This window comes from Hydra viridissima, unplaced genomic scaffold, assembly GCF_058129835.1.
Source record: "Hydra viridissima isolate aposymbiotic clone 2 unplaced genomic scaffold, HvirCarnegie_v1 scaffold_13, whole genome shotgun sequence".
Classification (NCBI taxonomy): Eukaryota; Metazoa; Cnidaria; class Hydrozoa; order Anthoathecata; family Hydridae; genus Hydra; species Hydra viridissima.
The window spans coordinates 4,257,509-4,273,356 of NW_028324312.1; the positions used below are offsets into that span (position 1 = coordinate 4,257,509).

The 15,848-nt window shown below is 28.1% G+C and overlaps 1 protein-coding gene and 1 pseudogene across 1 annotated transcript; both read right to left on the reverse strand.

The window, feature by feature from the left end:
• Positions 1 to 318: 318 nt before the first annotated feature.
• On the reverse strand, positions 319 to 12,734 carry LOC145194853 (lipoamide acyltransferase component of branched-chain alpha-keto acid dehydrogenase complex, mitochondrial-like). The gene is made up of 13 exons (XM_090070301.1): positions 12,342 to 12,734; positions 11,921 to 11,956; positions 11,670 to 11,739; positions 11,388 to 11,463; positions 10,733 to 10,796; positions 10,487 to 10,613; positions 10,130 to 10,335; positions 9,891 to 9,999; positions 9,635 to 9,800; positions 9,102 to 9,252; positions 3,394 to 3,585; positions 3,211 to 3,282; positions 319 to 623 (listed from the first exon to the last, which is right to left on the reverse strand). The coding sequence occupies exons 1-13, from the start codon at positions 12,462 to 12,464 to the stop codon at positions 456 to 458; spliced, it is 1,560 nt and encodes a 519-aa protein (XP_089926427.1). The 5' UTR covers positions 12,465 to 12,734; the 3' UTR covers positions 319 to 455.
• A 1,572-nt stretch (positions 12,735 to 14,306) lies between these two features.
• LOC149880126 (uncharacterized) lies at positions 14,307 to 15,603 on the reverse strand (annotated as a pseudogene).
• Positions 15,604 to 15,848: the final 245 nt, after the last annotated feature.

Here is a 15,848-nt window from a genome sequence, read left to right on the forward strand (position 1 = left end):
AGAGAGTACTGCGTGGTTGCAACCTTGCAAGAGTCTAGCAGCTATACCGACATCATAGCATACACTACCACACACAAGGTATTCCAAGGTTGTAACCACATCGATATCATTATCAAATCACAAATTAATTTGCGAGTTTTACTTTTTTATTGGCTGCAGCTGCAAGAATTGTAACGAATTTAGAGCCCACAATGTGATATTGCAATGTGATATTTTACTGATACTGTGCATTTAATTAAAAGATTAAAATCTTAATTTTCTAATATCGTTAACTGTAAAAAGGAATCCATATTTAAATTTAAAAAATCAATACACAAATTTGATGCTGCACAAGTTCATGTATTAGGCAAAAGATTCTTTGGTCATAGGGAGCGAAAAAAAAAAACGGCCCCATTTTTATTTGGTGTTATTAACATAATGATAAGTATCTTCAGCGTTATCAAAGCTTAAAAAATTCACTTTAAATCAAGAATCATTGAAACAGGTCTTTCTAGGTATGACTTCCACAAATTAGAAAAACGCGCCATTGTTGCACCATCTATAATGCGATGATCTGCAGACCAACTGACGTTAAACATATGTACTTTTACAAGGTTACCATCGGAATCAAAACGAGGCAAAATCTTAAAATATACATACATATACATAATACATTTTATATATATATATATATATATATATATATATATATATATATATATATATATATATATATATATATATATATATATATATATATATATATATATATATATGAAGGGCTTATTATGAAACAATGACAAGCCACACTTTTTTCAAAAATGAGTTATTATCATTTTTATAATCATAAATAGTATACGCAATAGCCAAAAAGATGTTAAGGGACAATTCTTAAAATTGGAGCTATAATTATAAAATCATCTTACTGCAAAATGTGTTAATTAGGATATTTTGAGGTCACGAATATTTTAGTGATAAAACAAAAAAGTTCCGGCTGGAATTTTAGGATCACCTTGTGGTTGTAATAATAAATGTAGGGAAATATTAGGGGGTGCTGAAATAAAATTTTTTGATGAACTTTGGAATTTAGGGTCAAAAGGCAGATTGAACAATATTGTTTCAAAAAAGATAAAAGGGATTTCCATACCAAAGACAGATAAAAGAGGAAAACATGCTAACAGACCTAATAAAGTGAGTAAAGAAAAAAAAGCAGGTGTTAGAAATAATATAAATTTAATTCCAAAATATCAAAGTCATTATAGTTGAACTGAAAATTTACACAAAGAATACTTGAACTGCGATATGACCATATCAAGTCTTTATTCGGATTATTATCTTCCCTGGTGTATACAACAAAATATTGAACCAGTTTTAGAGCATACTTATAGAAAAATTTTTTGTTCAGAATACAATATTGGTTTTAAATTACCAAAATCGGACACCTGCAAAACTTGTGATCAACTCAATATTAAAGTAGAGCCAGAAAGAATAGTTGCCAACGATCAAGAGTTGATTTGATTACAAAATGAACTTAGACTCCATAATGCAAAGGCCCTAGTTATGCAAGAAAAGCTTAAATTGGAAACGGCAGTTTCAAAAAACAACAATAGAAAATTAGTAATAACTTTCGATTTACAACAGGCTTTGCCACTTCCGAAATTAACAACTGATCCAGCATTTTATTGTAGAAAAATATGGATGTATACATGTTTCTATGGACAGAAAATATAGCAAAAAGAGGAATTGATGAAGTAGCATCCATTCTTTTAAAGTATTTAAGGAAAATAACTGAAGTAGATGACTTAATAATCTTTACTGATAACTGTCCCGGACAAAACAAAAATTGGCTACTGATGGCTCTCTGGTTACAGTTGGTAAAAGAGAAAAAATTTAAAAGCATAACTCATAATTTTCTTATAAGTGGCCATACTTATCTTCCTTAGGATAGAGATATTATTAGCAAAGCAAACAGAAAAACACCGTTTTAAGAAACAGATACAAGGCAAACAGATTTTTTAAATTTTGCCCCTATTCTTGCATATATTAAAAGAACTACACATACAAACGATAGTAAAAGATTCAATTTCGCTAACGCAGTTCACTTTAATGCAGAAAATACAAAGGTTTTCTATATCAAACACTACGTTGATGAAGATGAGTACAAAGAAGTAAATATTGCAAAGAAAGGAAGACCGTTGCAGACATCACTTGCTGAGTTAGAGCAGAAATATATAACATCATTAAAAATATTGAAGAAAAAGATTGACAATGTTAAAACTCTATTGCCGTATATACCGCCAATACAGCACCAATTTTATAACAATTTACAAGCCATGATTGGAGAGACTGAAGAAGAAGATCCTGAGATTATTTTAGATTAAAGTGATTTTTATTGTTAAATATGTAGATTAGATTAGCTGTGTTTATTTTTTCGCAATAGTACTACAAGTCACAGTTTTTTTCAATAAAATTTATCTTTTTCACATTACTTCGCATTTTTATTTATTTTTTTTGTCCAATATATAATATCCATTAGTATTTTTATGATGTATAAATTTGAGAGAATAATAGGTAAGCACTGATTTTATAGATTTAAATAAAACTTAAAAGTCATTTTTCTCAAATATTTGTTTTTGTGGCATATCATTGTTTCACAATAAGCCCTTCATATATATATATATGTATATATATATATAAAATGTATATATATATATAAAATGTATATATATATATAAAATGTATATATATATATATAAAATGTATATATATATATATATATATATATATATATATATATATATATATATATATATATATATATATATATATATATATATATATATATATATACATTTATATAAAACAACAACAATAGCAAGTATTACAAATTAAAAAAATTGGTTTCATATGAGAGTCATATTGCCCCAAACAAGTTTGCTAAAAGACATCCTCACTGGACATCAAAAGATTGGGTCAATATCCTCTAGAGTCAAAGTTTATACTGTTTGAATCTGATTGAACAAAGTACATTTAACATTCTATCGTTGAGGATCTGAAATCTTCTGTAAGCTTATAGAAAATGCAATGAAATGAGCCCATATTAAAGTTAAAAGAAAAACAAAATGTGGTAGTTTGGAAAGATATTAACAATATGTATTACCTACTCCTCATCTTTTACAGAAAACTATACAATTTTCAAATAAAGAATCTTTAAAGACAGCTGTCACTTACTTGAATTTTTCCCAAGGCACCAATTGCAACTTGGGGAGGTGAAATAACTGGATGAGCATAAGTTCCACCAATCTAAAAATATTTTTTTCTTTTTATTTGAACTGAAAAAGCAAAGAGGAGGGGTAGAGCTAATAAACAAATAGTTGAGGAAAATAAAGAATTGCTTGTATGATAAAAACATACTGAACCGATATTTGATAGAGTGAAAGTAGTTCCAGTTAAATCATTTACTCCAATTTTTCCTTCCATTCCTAACTTATGCAACCTATTTAGTTCCTCACATATCTCAAAAACACTTTTCTGTTGTACATCTTTAATATTTGGGACAAGGAGACCATCTTTTGTATCCATAGCAACTCCAATATTATGGGAAACCTGAAACGGAAGAAAGTCTAACTCTTTCATAAAAATTGTTTTGTTTTTAAATCTTTAAAATTTTTAATCTGACTTTAATTATAACTTATATTCAGTAAATTACATCTGAAAGTGCAGGGTTTTAAAAAAACAATCTTTATAACTTATATTTTTAGAATTCTTATCATAATTCTCAAATGAATTGCATCTACAATAAAAAATTAGATGTGATTTCAGAATAAAAATGTAACAAATGTAAAAAAAAAACTTTTCTGTTGCAGCACTATTTATTTGAAATCATCAAAACAAAACAAAAAAAAACCTTGATTAAATGTCCTAGAATTTTAAGTCATTTAAAATTTCAGTGTCCTTGAATTGTAACTTATAGGAAAAATTTAAGGACAATCAAGCTAGAATTTCACTTACTTAGCCAAACTATTTTTTGTGAAATATTTTTGATTTACTTTATAATCTGTTTAATATTTTTAAATAAATACATCCCAAAACTATTCTTTTTATACTGCATGCAATAAAACAAAAATTGTACTGAATGAATTTATCAATATATAAATAAAAGAGATATAAGTATAAAAATAGAAAAAAAAGAAGTATGTAAATATAAGAAATGTAGTTTAACCACAAAAGTGTTGCAACTAGATGTTGAAAAAGAAAAACAACTTATAAAGATAAATTATTTATTTGTGAATCTAAAATGGTGTTGACCAGTAAAAGGAATTTAAAGTTTAATGCAACATCATGTACAATTAAAGGACATTTAGTAAAAGCACCAAGAAATGTGCCTTTTCTTGAAAAAGAGATATGTTAAAGTCAGAAAAATTGTTTTGCCATAAATATTCTGTATTGGTCTGAATGAATGAGGCATTAATATGACAGATGAGCATAAATTTATCTTTAGATCAAATGGTAAGCAGTATAAATGTAGATCACCAAAAAAAGAGGTCTTTTTTTAATTTACTTTTTTTCAAATTGATAACCCTTTAACCCCCTTTTCTAAGTAAATAATGGACTTTTTAAAGTTTTCTCTATATAAAAATAAATTAATCAATTTCTCTATTTAATATTTTTTCCAGTAAAATCACACTACTACTTAAGTTTTCTTTTTTAATTAAACAACTGAATACTTTTTTTTAAAGGTATCTATAATATTAAACTATATAAATTTATATGGAAAAAAAATCCTATCAATTTTTCAATTACTTTAAAATGTATTCCCCCCCCCCCCTGCACCGCACATGCATATACATGCTTTAAGGCAGAGTTAATAAGAAAAATACAAAAATATTCAATTGATAATCTGTTAAATTACCCTTCCAAACTTTTTCTAACTTCAACTGATGTTTAAGGAGCTTAAGTCATTTTTCAGTGCAGTACTGTCCATATATTTTCAATTAGGTTTATATCAGGTGATTGAGCTAAAGAACCTGAATGTTATTTTCTCTAAATCAGGCAATTACTCTTTATGGCATGTAGCATTATCTCGTTAGAACCTCCATTCAGATTCTTCACCAAAATAAAAGTTCCAAGTCAGAACCAAACAGTTCTGAAGCATCTCTATAAATATTTATGTTGATCCATTCAACAGTTGTATAATAAGTGGAGCTCATGGTTTTCATATAGAAGAGAGGTGGTTAGCCCCAGACAGCAGGTAACCCTAGATACTTAATCTACAGCTAAAACTAAAGAAGTTATTTAATCAACAAAAACATTTGTTAAATTAAGTTTTGGCATATGGGTTCCATGTCAAATCAACCAAAAAAAACTTTTTTAAACCATGCTAACTTAGACTTTAACAACTTTTAGTACACAAACTTGCATTTATGAAAAAAAACTCCAAAGTGTTAACTCCTTATGGTTTCAGAGATATTAACACTCTGTCTCTCTTTCTTGACTTTTTTTCAGCATCATTTACTTTTTAAGCACTTTGCATCACACAGCTTTAACTTATGCAATAATTGATCAATGGTGAGGAAAATTTGTGCCTAATTATTTTTTAGGGTGTGGAATTTAAAAAATGATGATGAAAACCAAACCAAATCAAAACTTCTATAAAAAAAATTCAACTTGAAAATTATGTTAAATTTTTCTTAAGTTTTTTGATGCCATCTACAAAAAGAAGTATATCTTAAGATGTCCATAAGATATAATTATGTAATTTTTTTTCTATGGTTCTAATGTAACCAATCTCTATTATATAAAAAAACTGCAAGGATTTTCTTTTTTAAATCTGATTTATTTTCATTAAAATTATAAAAAAGAAAATAATTTTAATTGTTTTTTGATAATGCAAAAAGATTATCTATTTATGAAAAAAAAAAGTTACTCTATTTTTTTCAGAGCTAAATAATAAAATAACAATCTAAATAAAGAAGAATGGTGCTCAATTGGTTTAAAAAATAAAGAAACTTATCACAAATTACCAAAGATATCAAAAGAATTTCAATGTAGAAAAAGACTTGATATTAAATCATTTTGGGATTGAAATGGTAAATAAATTTATTTAAAGTATTACTCCACAATCCACAAAAATTGCTGTGACCAATTCTCACAATGGAAAAAGTAGAAAAAGGTAATAATAATTAACAATGAAATTTTTTTAAAACTTTATTGCAATTGTAGGTAAAGATTTTTTTGCAAAATGAAGTATCTGAATAAAAAGTCACAGAAGTATACAAATTAAGCTTGATACTTGAAGTTTTAAATATTATTAATTTCTAAGAGGATGCAAGGAAATTAATAATCAGCTGGTAAATTGAAAAACATAATATGGATATACTTATCCATGTTATGGATATACCTTTTCCATAAGTATATCCATAACATGGATATACTTATGGAATAATCAAAGAAAAAATGTAAAATTCCAATTACAATCAGAAAACTCAATTACTAACACTGGTTTCAATTTATTGATCTAATAAATATATCAAAGAAGATGATGTTTACTAATTATATGGTGCAGATATCACACAAATTGCTGCAGAAAAAAGATCCAGATATATAGACTTGCTTTTCTAACTTTTGCTTACATTGTCCAAAATGACGCATTATAGTAACAGCATCAAGTATGCATACAGTATGCATCTGGACCAACCATCAAAACTATCAAAGGATTACCCCAAACTTATTGATATACTTATTTGTAGTTGAGCTAACAAGAATTGTATGATACATCTTTGCCATTTGTGTCCAGAGGATGCTACTTTAAGACATCTTGACAATCAGTTATATACTCAAGATGATACTGATGAAGATGACAATTTTTGTATAGATAACAAACAATGGGAGACAACAGACTGATCTTAACTAAGAAGTCTAACTGAAACCAAAATAAGTTTTATTCATACCTTGATAAATAAGTAATAAAAACTTACTGCACATTCTAAGATTGCAAAAAGTCAAGCTGCTTTTTTAACAAAATGAGTTGAATGGAACTGAAGTTAATGTCCTCTGTGGTTTTGCAAAAACAACTTATTTTGTCTGTAAAAGGAACATGACAATTTGCTAAACAGATAGAAACACAAAATTGTTGTTTTCTATGAAAGTAACTGGACATTTCTCCATTCTTTATATTTCCTGATAGGAGCATCTAACATAGTATTGCAATTTCATGTAGCAGCAGCTGGAAGATACAGATATTTTCCTCAAGTAGTTGGAACATTTTCAAAAGCATAAACAGCCAACAACACTTGCACCACGCAACAGTACTTAATAGCTTCTATAGCAATAACCTCCAACACTACAGCTGTTACTGCAATACTTTCTACCACAGCAACCCTATATAAAATATATTTAACTTTCAATTCAGATACTAAATCTGCAACAATCAATCTTTTGCATGTTTTATCTCCTACTCCAATTGCTTTTCAAAAAAAAATCAATATGATCAAGAAAAGTTCAAAGGAGTGAAATCTTTACTTCCTCTCCTCTGCTTTCTAAATTAATAAAATTAAAAGAAAACAACGAAATATACAACTTAATTGAAGCAGATAAAATATGCTAGCTGTTTTTTTGAAATGTTTAAAAGAAAGATAAATGTATTATGTGTGGAGAAAACTTTGATGAAGATTAGATTAAGAGCTTTACTTGTAAATATTCTGCTTATTTTTATGTGATAAATACAAATATAACACACTAAAGTTTGACTTATACTTATTTCAAGAGATTTAGTGGTCCAAACTACATCTAGAAATTTTGTGTTTAGAAACTTTTAACCTTAACTAAAACTGCCATGTAACCAACTAAGTCTGCTCATTCTTATTTATTATCAGTGTTGTTGCTAGATATTCCTTGGTGCTACTGTAATGTAAATGCTATATAGATTTTAGAACTTAATATCCAAGTTATGTTTCCCAACTCTATTAACAGACAAATTTCAATTATTATTTTTGTAATTGTGTGTTGTCTTATAAGTTTAATTGGTGTTTCTTGTTCAGTTTGGACCACCATATCTCTTGAAATTAGAATGAGGCAAACTTTGTACTTATCATATAAAAATACAAAATAGATAACATCAAAAAAAAAAAAAAAAAAAAAATAGATAAAATATACAAAGGTGGGAGGTGAGACCCCAATCTTTACAAACTTTACCTTTATGGGATGCCCTATTGTATAGCAGCCGAGAACAGTGAGGGCTTTTTTGAAGAAAAAAAAAAAAAAAGAACTTAAGAACTGTCAAAAACAAAAATAAAGGTTATAATTTTTGACACAGATTACATTGCATTTGATAAAGTTAAATGTTATGGTCTGCATGAATCTTATAGTCCTATAACCCTGAAACTGAAAAGAATACCATAACCCTGAGGCTTAGCCACACAAAAATTGTGTTGAAATTAATCACAAATCACAATAACTGGGATGTCTGGTTACATAATATAATTAAATCACAAATGAAATATGTGCTTATTGGTTACCAGCCTTTCCCCAAAGATGCTACCCTAGATGCCTACCAAGCCTGTAATTGTGGCATACAAAAATGACTATGAAACTTTTAATTGTAATGTTTTCAGCCAATTACTTTGTTCTTTTAATCGACGATGGTGCAATTTGATTTGCCACTAAATACTAAATTTTTGGCTCATAATCATTCATGCAAAACTTGATTCAATTTATTTGATCTGTTGGTTTTCTTGCAATACTATTATCATAGGTGATACTTGTTGCACCAGGCCACCTGGAACCCTTTTTGTCATCAGTACAACCAGTTCCTTTAAACCTCTAAATGGTTCTCAACACACATAAATAGGATACCACTATTGAAAAAACCAAAATTTAGATCTATTATGTTGTTTAATTTTGAGGCTAAATCAAATCTTTTAAAAAATTGTATAAAAGAGGATGGTTGAATTTAAAATCAAAAATAACCAAAGAATATATGAAGGGGATGCTAAAAAATTAATTGGAGTTCACATGTGTTAAACTTAAAACTAAAACTAAAAATAAAAGAAATAGGAAACATGTAAATAGAAGAAATATATGACCAAGAGTCATAAATGATTATTTATTTCAAATTTACTTACTTTGTAGATTATATTTGTTTGCTCTGTGTCCAAGCTTGCATTGAGAATGGGGTACTTTACTAAAGCCATTGATGCTGCTTTTAAGAAAAAAGGCATGAATGACAACTTTACACCTCTTTCTTTGCACTCATCTTTTAGATCTTTGCGTAATCTAAAACCCAATAATTGATTACTTTTATTCATGGGTTTCATAAACAATAAACAATCTTAATATATCAAAAAAATATTTTATATACTTCATAAAAATTTTTCATCTAATCAATAATTATATCAGTTACTACAAAAATAAAAATATATAAATATAGTTATAAGCTATAATAAGCTATATATAGATATAAACAGTTATTACATAAATTGTACATAAACACAAATACTTAAAACATTTTTTTAACTGATAAAAAGAACTAAAACATTCTGAGAGAGGTAATAAATATAAAAGGATCCTCTGGACCATGAGCTACAGCAAAAAAAAATTTAGGCACCCTAGTATAGAAAGTATAAGTAACAGCTATGTCTGGAAATTTATCATTTACTGAGTTAACTGTGTAGCATCAACTTCATCACAATAACCAAAGTGTGGAATAGACAATGAAGCTTGCATGGTTTTGAGCATAACTTTCTGGAGACCTTTGATAGGAACAGTTTTATTTTCTGTTTGATTTAGAATAATTTTAGGCTGAGTGCTGATTGATGAATCATCTAAATGAAAATAAAGTTTTACATTCAATTAATAATTAATTCAGAAAACTATTTATAAATCACTTAAGCATTTTTTTAATTTTTAATCACTTTTTAGTTTTTCACTGGTGGATTGCTTTTGATTTTCAATGAACTTTAAAATATCCTCTTTTAACACACGGCCATCTCTTCCTGTGGCAGGGACCTCTGATAAATTAATCTACAAAAAAATATTTTAAATTAATTATATTTAAGTGTATGCATCTTATTTGTCAGTCTTTAAGTTAAGAAGTTATTGATAAAATTATTACCACTTTTGAAAAGAGAGTATCAAACAAATTTTTATTCACCTGATTTTCCTTAGCAATCTTTCTTACAGAAGGTGTTGTTGGCACAATTTTTCGGTTTTCAAAATTTGTTAAAATGGATGGTCTTGTTGGCAAGTTCAGCTTATTGGGAGATGAAGAAATTACTTGTAATTTTGGCAAAGGCGGTAAGTTTTCACATGACACAGATGAGGTAGCCACAGGTTCAGGTATTTTAGCGACAGGTTCATCTATTAGGAATTAATTTTAAACATAAAATTAATATTCTGAAAAGTTTTCCAAAACATTCAGAATAGTAATTTTATGTTTATTGCAATATTTATGAAGAATAGATTAAATAAAATACAACAATTGATAAAAGAAAAAAGAAAGAAAAAGAACTTGTTTGCTGATCTTCAGTTTTAACTTCTATATCAACAAGGGGTTTCCCAACTTGTGCTTCTGAATCTGTTTCATAATAAAGTTTTCTAATTACACCATTGTAGCGACTTGTGATGGTAACTGAAGCCTGTAAAAAGAAGTCTCATTTTAAAGCAAACTATTCAAAGACTTTAAGAGATTTTTTTAATCATAAATCAGAAGAAAAAAAAAAAAAAAGAAAGAAAGAAAAAGAAATATTTTAAATACTTTGTCACTTTTCACTTCACAAACTTGATCAAACTCCTTAACAACATCTCCTTCTTTCACATACCTTTAAATAAGTAAAAATGAAACAAAAACCAAAAATCTTAGATTTTATAGGGATAATTTAAGGCTTTCTGTTAATATACATCCTAATTGAAGGCTTTTTTTTCAGTTGACAATCATTTACTTAAAAAGAACTAGACATTCTGTCAAAAAACGGAAATGTTAAATATGAACTTTTTACTATTTGCTATGAAAACATATTTGTTCTGCACTGTCTGTTAACCATTAGGAAATACCCAGATAATTACTCTGCAATTAAATTTAAAAATGAAAAAAAACAAAAAACTTTACAACTTCCTCTTGAAAAAATATTAATAAGTGTTAAGCCATGGTTATATTTATTTAAACTTTCAAAAAACTTACAAATACAACAACAAAAACTAAACTTTTTTTGATCAATGTGGTTTGAACAACATTATAGCTAGTTCTGCAGATATTGATGTTACAACTTGTACGTGCATGAAAAAATGGCAAAGTATTTGTTCAGCAACTGTTTTTAAAATGACTCACTAGCAAAAAAAGCATAAAACTTGTCCAAAGTTTTAAAGTCAGTTTTTATTAAAAGATAATCTTAGCAAATATTAAACATCCTCACCATTCAGTGATCTGCACTTCAGCTATTCCTTCCCCTATATCAGCTAATTTGAATGGAATAATTTGACTGCAGCATTCTGTTTAGTAAAAAAATAAATTAATTAACAATTTTAAATATAAAAATGCATACATTTAATATTTTGTAATAAGCGCCATATTTTGAGATCAAATAAATTCAGAGTAAAAAAATGCTGCTTAAGAATTTCAACAGCTATTAATAAGTCCTGGTTTAAAAAAAAACAAATAAGCAAAAGAAAAAAAAAAGTAACAGATTTCAACCTACTGATAGATGTGTGAATTCTTTTGAAATAATTTGCTTGGAATTTATTATTTCCAAACCTTAAACAGTAATTCTAAAAAAAAGAACTTGTATTTATTGTATATGTTAAGGAACAGTTTTTACAAGTACATTTTTAAAAAATATTTTCAAAATAAAACTCTAAAAATTTTTTTGTTGCTTAATTTGGTAAAATTACCTCAAGCCTATTTTTAAAAGATAACTTCTTCTGGTGAAACGTGTCAAATTAAATTTACCGTTGTTGTGTGTGTGCTACATCTGCTGTCAACCACCTAGAGAAAAATTTATTGAAACAGTAAAGTTAGTCATTTTAAAAATAAGATATTTTCTTAAAGTATTCTTTACCAATAAACTAGTAAAACATTCAACATGAAAAGTTTATTTTAGACATAATCTTAAATTCTAATATATGAACCAAGAAAAGTCTATTTTTTAAAAAACTTTTACTCTTCAAACCTTTTTTTATAAAAAAAAATTAATTTAGATTCGAAAGGTTTGAAGCTTTATTTCTTTTTTTCAAAGTTGTTTAAAAAAACTCAAGTTAATAGAAAAATCATTTTTTATCTGAATTTCATCAAGTATGAAATTTCATACCTAAGTATGAAATTCGTTTATTCATATTAAAAGATATTTAGTGTTAACAACTCAGAAACATACATTATAAATGAATCTTTTTGAAAAACGAAATATTCCACAAATGTTTCTCCCATGAACCCTGATAAACACAGCTGCCATATTGAATCTATCTGATATGAAAACATTCAATGAATTTACGAACATGAACCCGACGAAATTTCCGTCACAAATTCAATTTGGGTTCTTTTTCTAAGAGCCAAAAATTATTGAAAAAAATGTTCAGAAAGCACTATCAACACACTTGAGAAGAATAGAAAATGGAATAAAAAGAAAACAATTAACTAGGTTGTGCCTCCAGACAGTTTTGGTGAACGCTCATTAATTTGTGATGAAGAAAGCTCCTAAATGTAAAAAAAATCAATGTAGGCAAGATAGGGCATAACAGTCCCTGTAACGTTTAGATTAATGGAGTATGAAAATAAAAACGGCATGTGTTTTTTTTAACAGTGTATTTCGATAAACACATCATTAAACTTTAAATTGCTGCAATTAAGAAAAAAATAAAACGGTTTTTGAAAACGTTATAACACAAAAATTAGACTTAGTGAAAAAAACGGTTGTGCCCCTATAGTGAGGCACAACCGCACCCTAAAAAATATATATATATTATAGTATATTATATATATATATATACAATGTGTATATATATTATATATACATATATATACAATATGTATATATATATATTACACACACACACACACACACACACACATATATATATATATATATAATATGATGTAATATAATATAATATAATATAATATAATATAATATAATATAATATAATATAATATAATATAATATAATATAATATAATGTAATATCTAAGTGACATTTTTAATAGTATGTGTAAAAGTATTATAATTATTAAAACATCATATACGCTATCATACTATTATTTCTTTTTCTTTTTTATGTAATATTTCGGCTCATATGGTTTATGTAATATTTCGGCTCATATGGTTTATGTAATATTTCGGCTCATGTTTTTAGAAAAGATTTTCGTAAAGTTGGCGTTAAAACAGTTTTTCGTTTTGGTAATCCCTTAGTCAATATAATTTGCCGAAACAAATCTAAACTGCCTCCGAATACTTATCCAGGAGTGTACCAACTTAATTGCACATGTGGCGCATGTTATATTGGGGAAACAAGAAAAAAGATTTCTACACGAGTTCAAGAACATAAAAATAATGTTACAAAAGCCAACTGGGAAACATCTGAAATAGTGGAACATTCACAACATTGTAATGGTAAAATAAACTGGGAGAACCCTAAAACACTTTCTATAATTTCAAACAACTACATAAGGAAAATTCGCGAGGCCATTGAAATACAACGTATACAATGCACAAAACCTAAAGAAAACATTTTAAATCGCGACAATGGCAATTTGGTGACGACTCACCATTGGAAACCGTTTTTTGTAAAACTAAAAAAAATCTTGAATATCTGACGTTGCAAAGACACCATTTGGTTACGTTTATTATAATTTTTTAAACGGTTTTTTTTAACGGTTTTATTAGTTTGATAATGGCTCTCACCAGAGATGATAAACGGCAAAAATCTTCTCGCCTCCACATTTCTTCCGCAGCTTATAGCGGCCGCTTCCATAAACTTTTTTTGCCTGCAGAATGTTCTGGTTTCCACCTCCAAATGCTTCCGCCTCACAATTGGAGGCCGCCGTTAGAACTTTGTTTTGGAGGAAGAATTTTTTGGATGCCACCACCAATAGGGAGGCGAAAGCCACTGGAGGCCGCCGTTAGAAGATATTTTAGAGGCAAGTTAATTTGGAGACCGCATTTAGTGGCTTCCGCCTCCCGTTTGGTGGCCGCTACCAGAAGTTTTATTTGGAGGCAGAATGTTTTGAGGCCACCGCCAATCGGGAGCCGAAAGCCATTGACGGCCGCCGTTTGAAGATATTTTGGATGCAAGATGATTTGGAGACCGCCTCCAATGGTTTCTGCCCCCAGTTGGCTGCAGCCGCTAAACTGTAGGCAAAAAAAAAAAATATTCTAACTTTTCTCCATAACTTTTTTGTCCTATGTTTCTTTTATAGTTTATCAAAGTTTTTTTAAATTTGTGATGAACTGATTCACCACATTGTTCTGCATAGCTACCTAAGCTAATATTATTGCAATCTACTAAGGTGAGAATGTGACACACTAAAATATGTATTTTCCATTAAACTGTTAGGTCATAGCCAAATACATCTTTTGTATATAGTTAAGAAAATGAACTTTTGAAATCTTCAATTTTAACAGAAATATCTGTACCCATTTCCAAACCAAACACAGCTGATTTCACTAATGAAAACTTATGCAAGCAATTCATTATTGGTAAAATATTGATTGCTGCAGTTAAGGTAACATCCTTCTCCAAAATATTTAACAGGAGCATAAATCAATTATAATTGTTTCCATCTAAACCTACACCATGATACCCTCGCATTAATATGTAATGTGTTTTCAACCAGCTTTGAAAAGTTGGACAAATGTATTAAAGCAAAGTACAAAGTTTATCCACAACTCCCATCATAATGTGAAGCTCAGGTGGAGGAACAATGTGTTCAAGAAAAGTTTCTTGATCTTCTTTTAAGTAAATGAAATGAGGATTTATTATATTTTTGTATTCCTGCATTTTCAATATTTTTTTTCCACCATATACATATTGATCAAAACATAAGTCTATGGAGCCCAACGTTCTTAGTTTCCCTGCTTCAAGGGAGCATTCTCCTTCACAATATAGGCATATTTACCAGAGTGACTTAAAAGTTCTAAAAACACTATTTGCACACTTTAGGTCAAATGCCATACTGAAGTTTACTTCTTCAAGTTGAAGAAGTGCCAATAATTTTTGGAGATTGCCATTATCCTCTAAGCCCATCTCCACAATGGCAAGAATATAGCATTGCTTGACACCAGAATCTTCATATATTTCAAAGGAAGAATAATGATTTTTTGGATTGAAAACAATAATAACTTTTAAGAAGTTTTGACCACCATTTAAAGATATTCAGAGTTTCCTGCAATTCAGTCATTTTAACATTAATAATTGATTTTACAGCACTTGTTAGATTCCTGTGTAAAGTAGAACATGATTTTTTGGTTTTATTTTTAATGAGTTCTAATGCATTTGATAGCTCCATAATATTTTGGAACAAGATATGATTAACTTTCTTTCTTTTTGACTTAATTTAATTTACTCCAACTGTAACAGAGAAAAGATTTCCACCTGTAGACATCTTGAACTGCTCTACACTTACAATGCTTTCACTCTCCATTTTATGCTTTAGTAATCCAGATGCTACTTGCTCTGCATGTTTATCTCCAAGTGATTCACTAATATCTACTATATTGGTTACAGCTTTACTTTTGCAACAATCATGAGAAACTCCTCTAAAATTAACAGTAAAAATTTTATAACAGTTTTTGAAATAAGTAAAAACAATAAAAAATATATTGAATCAAACTATAAATTAGCATAAAAAGAAAAAATGTTTTAACTGATCTTATTTTAACCTTATTT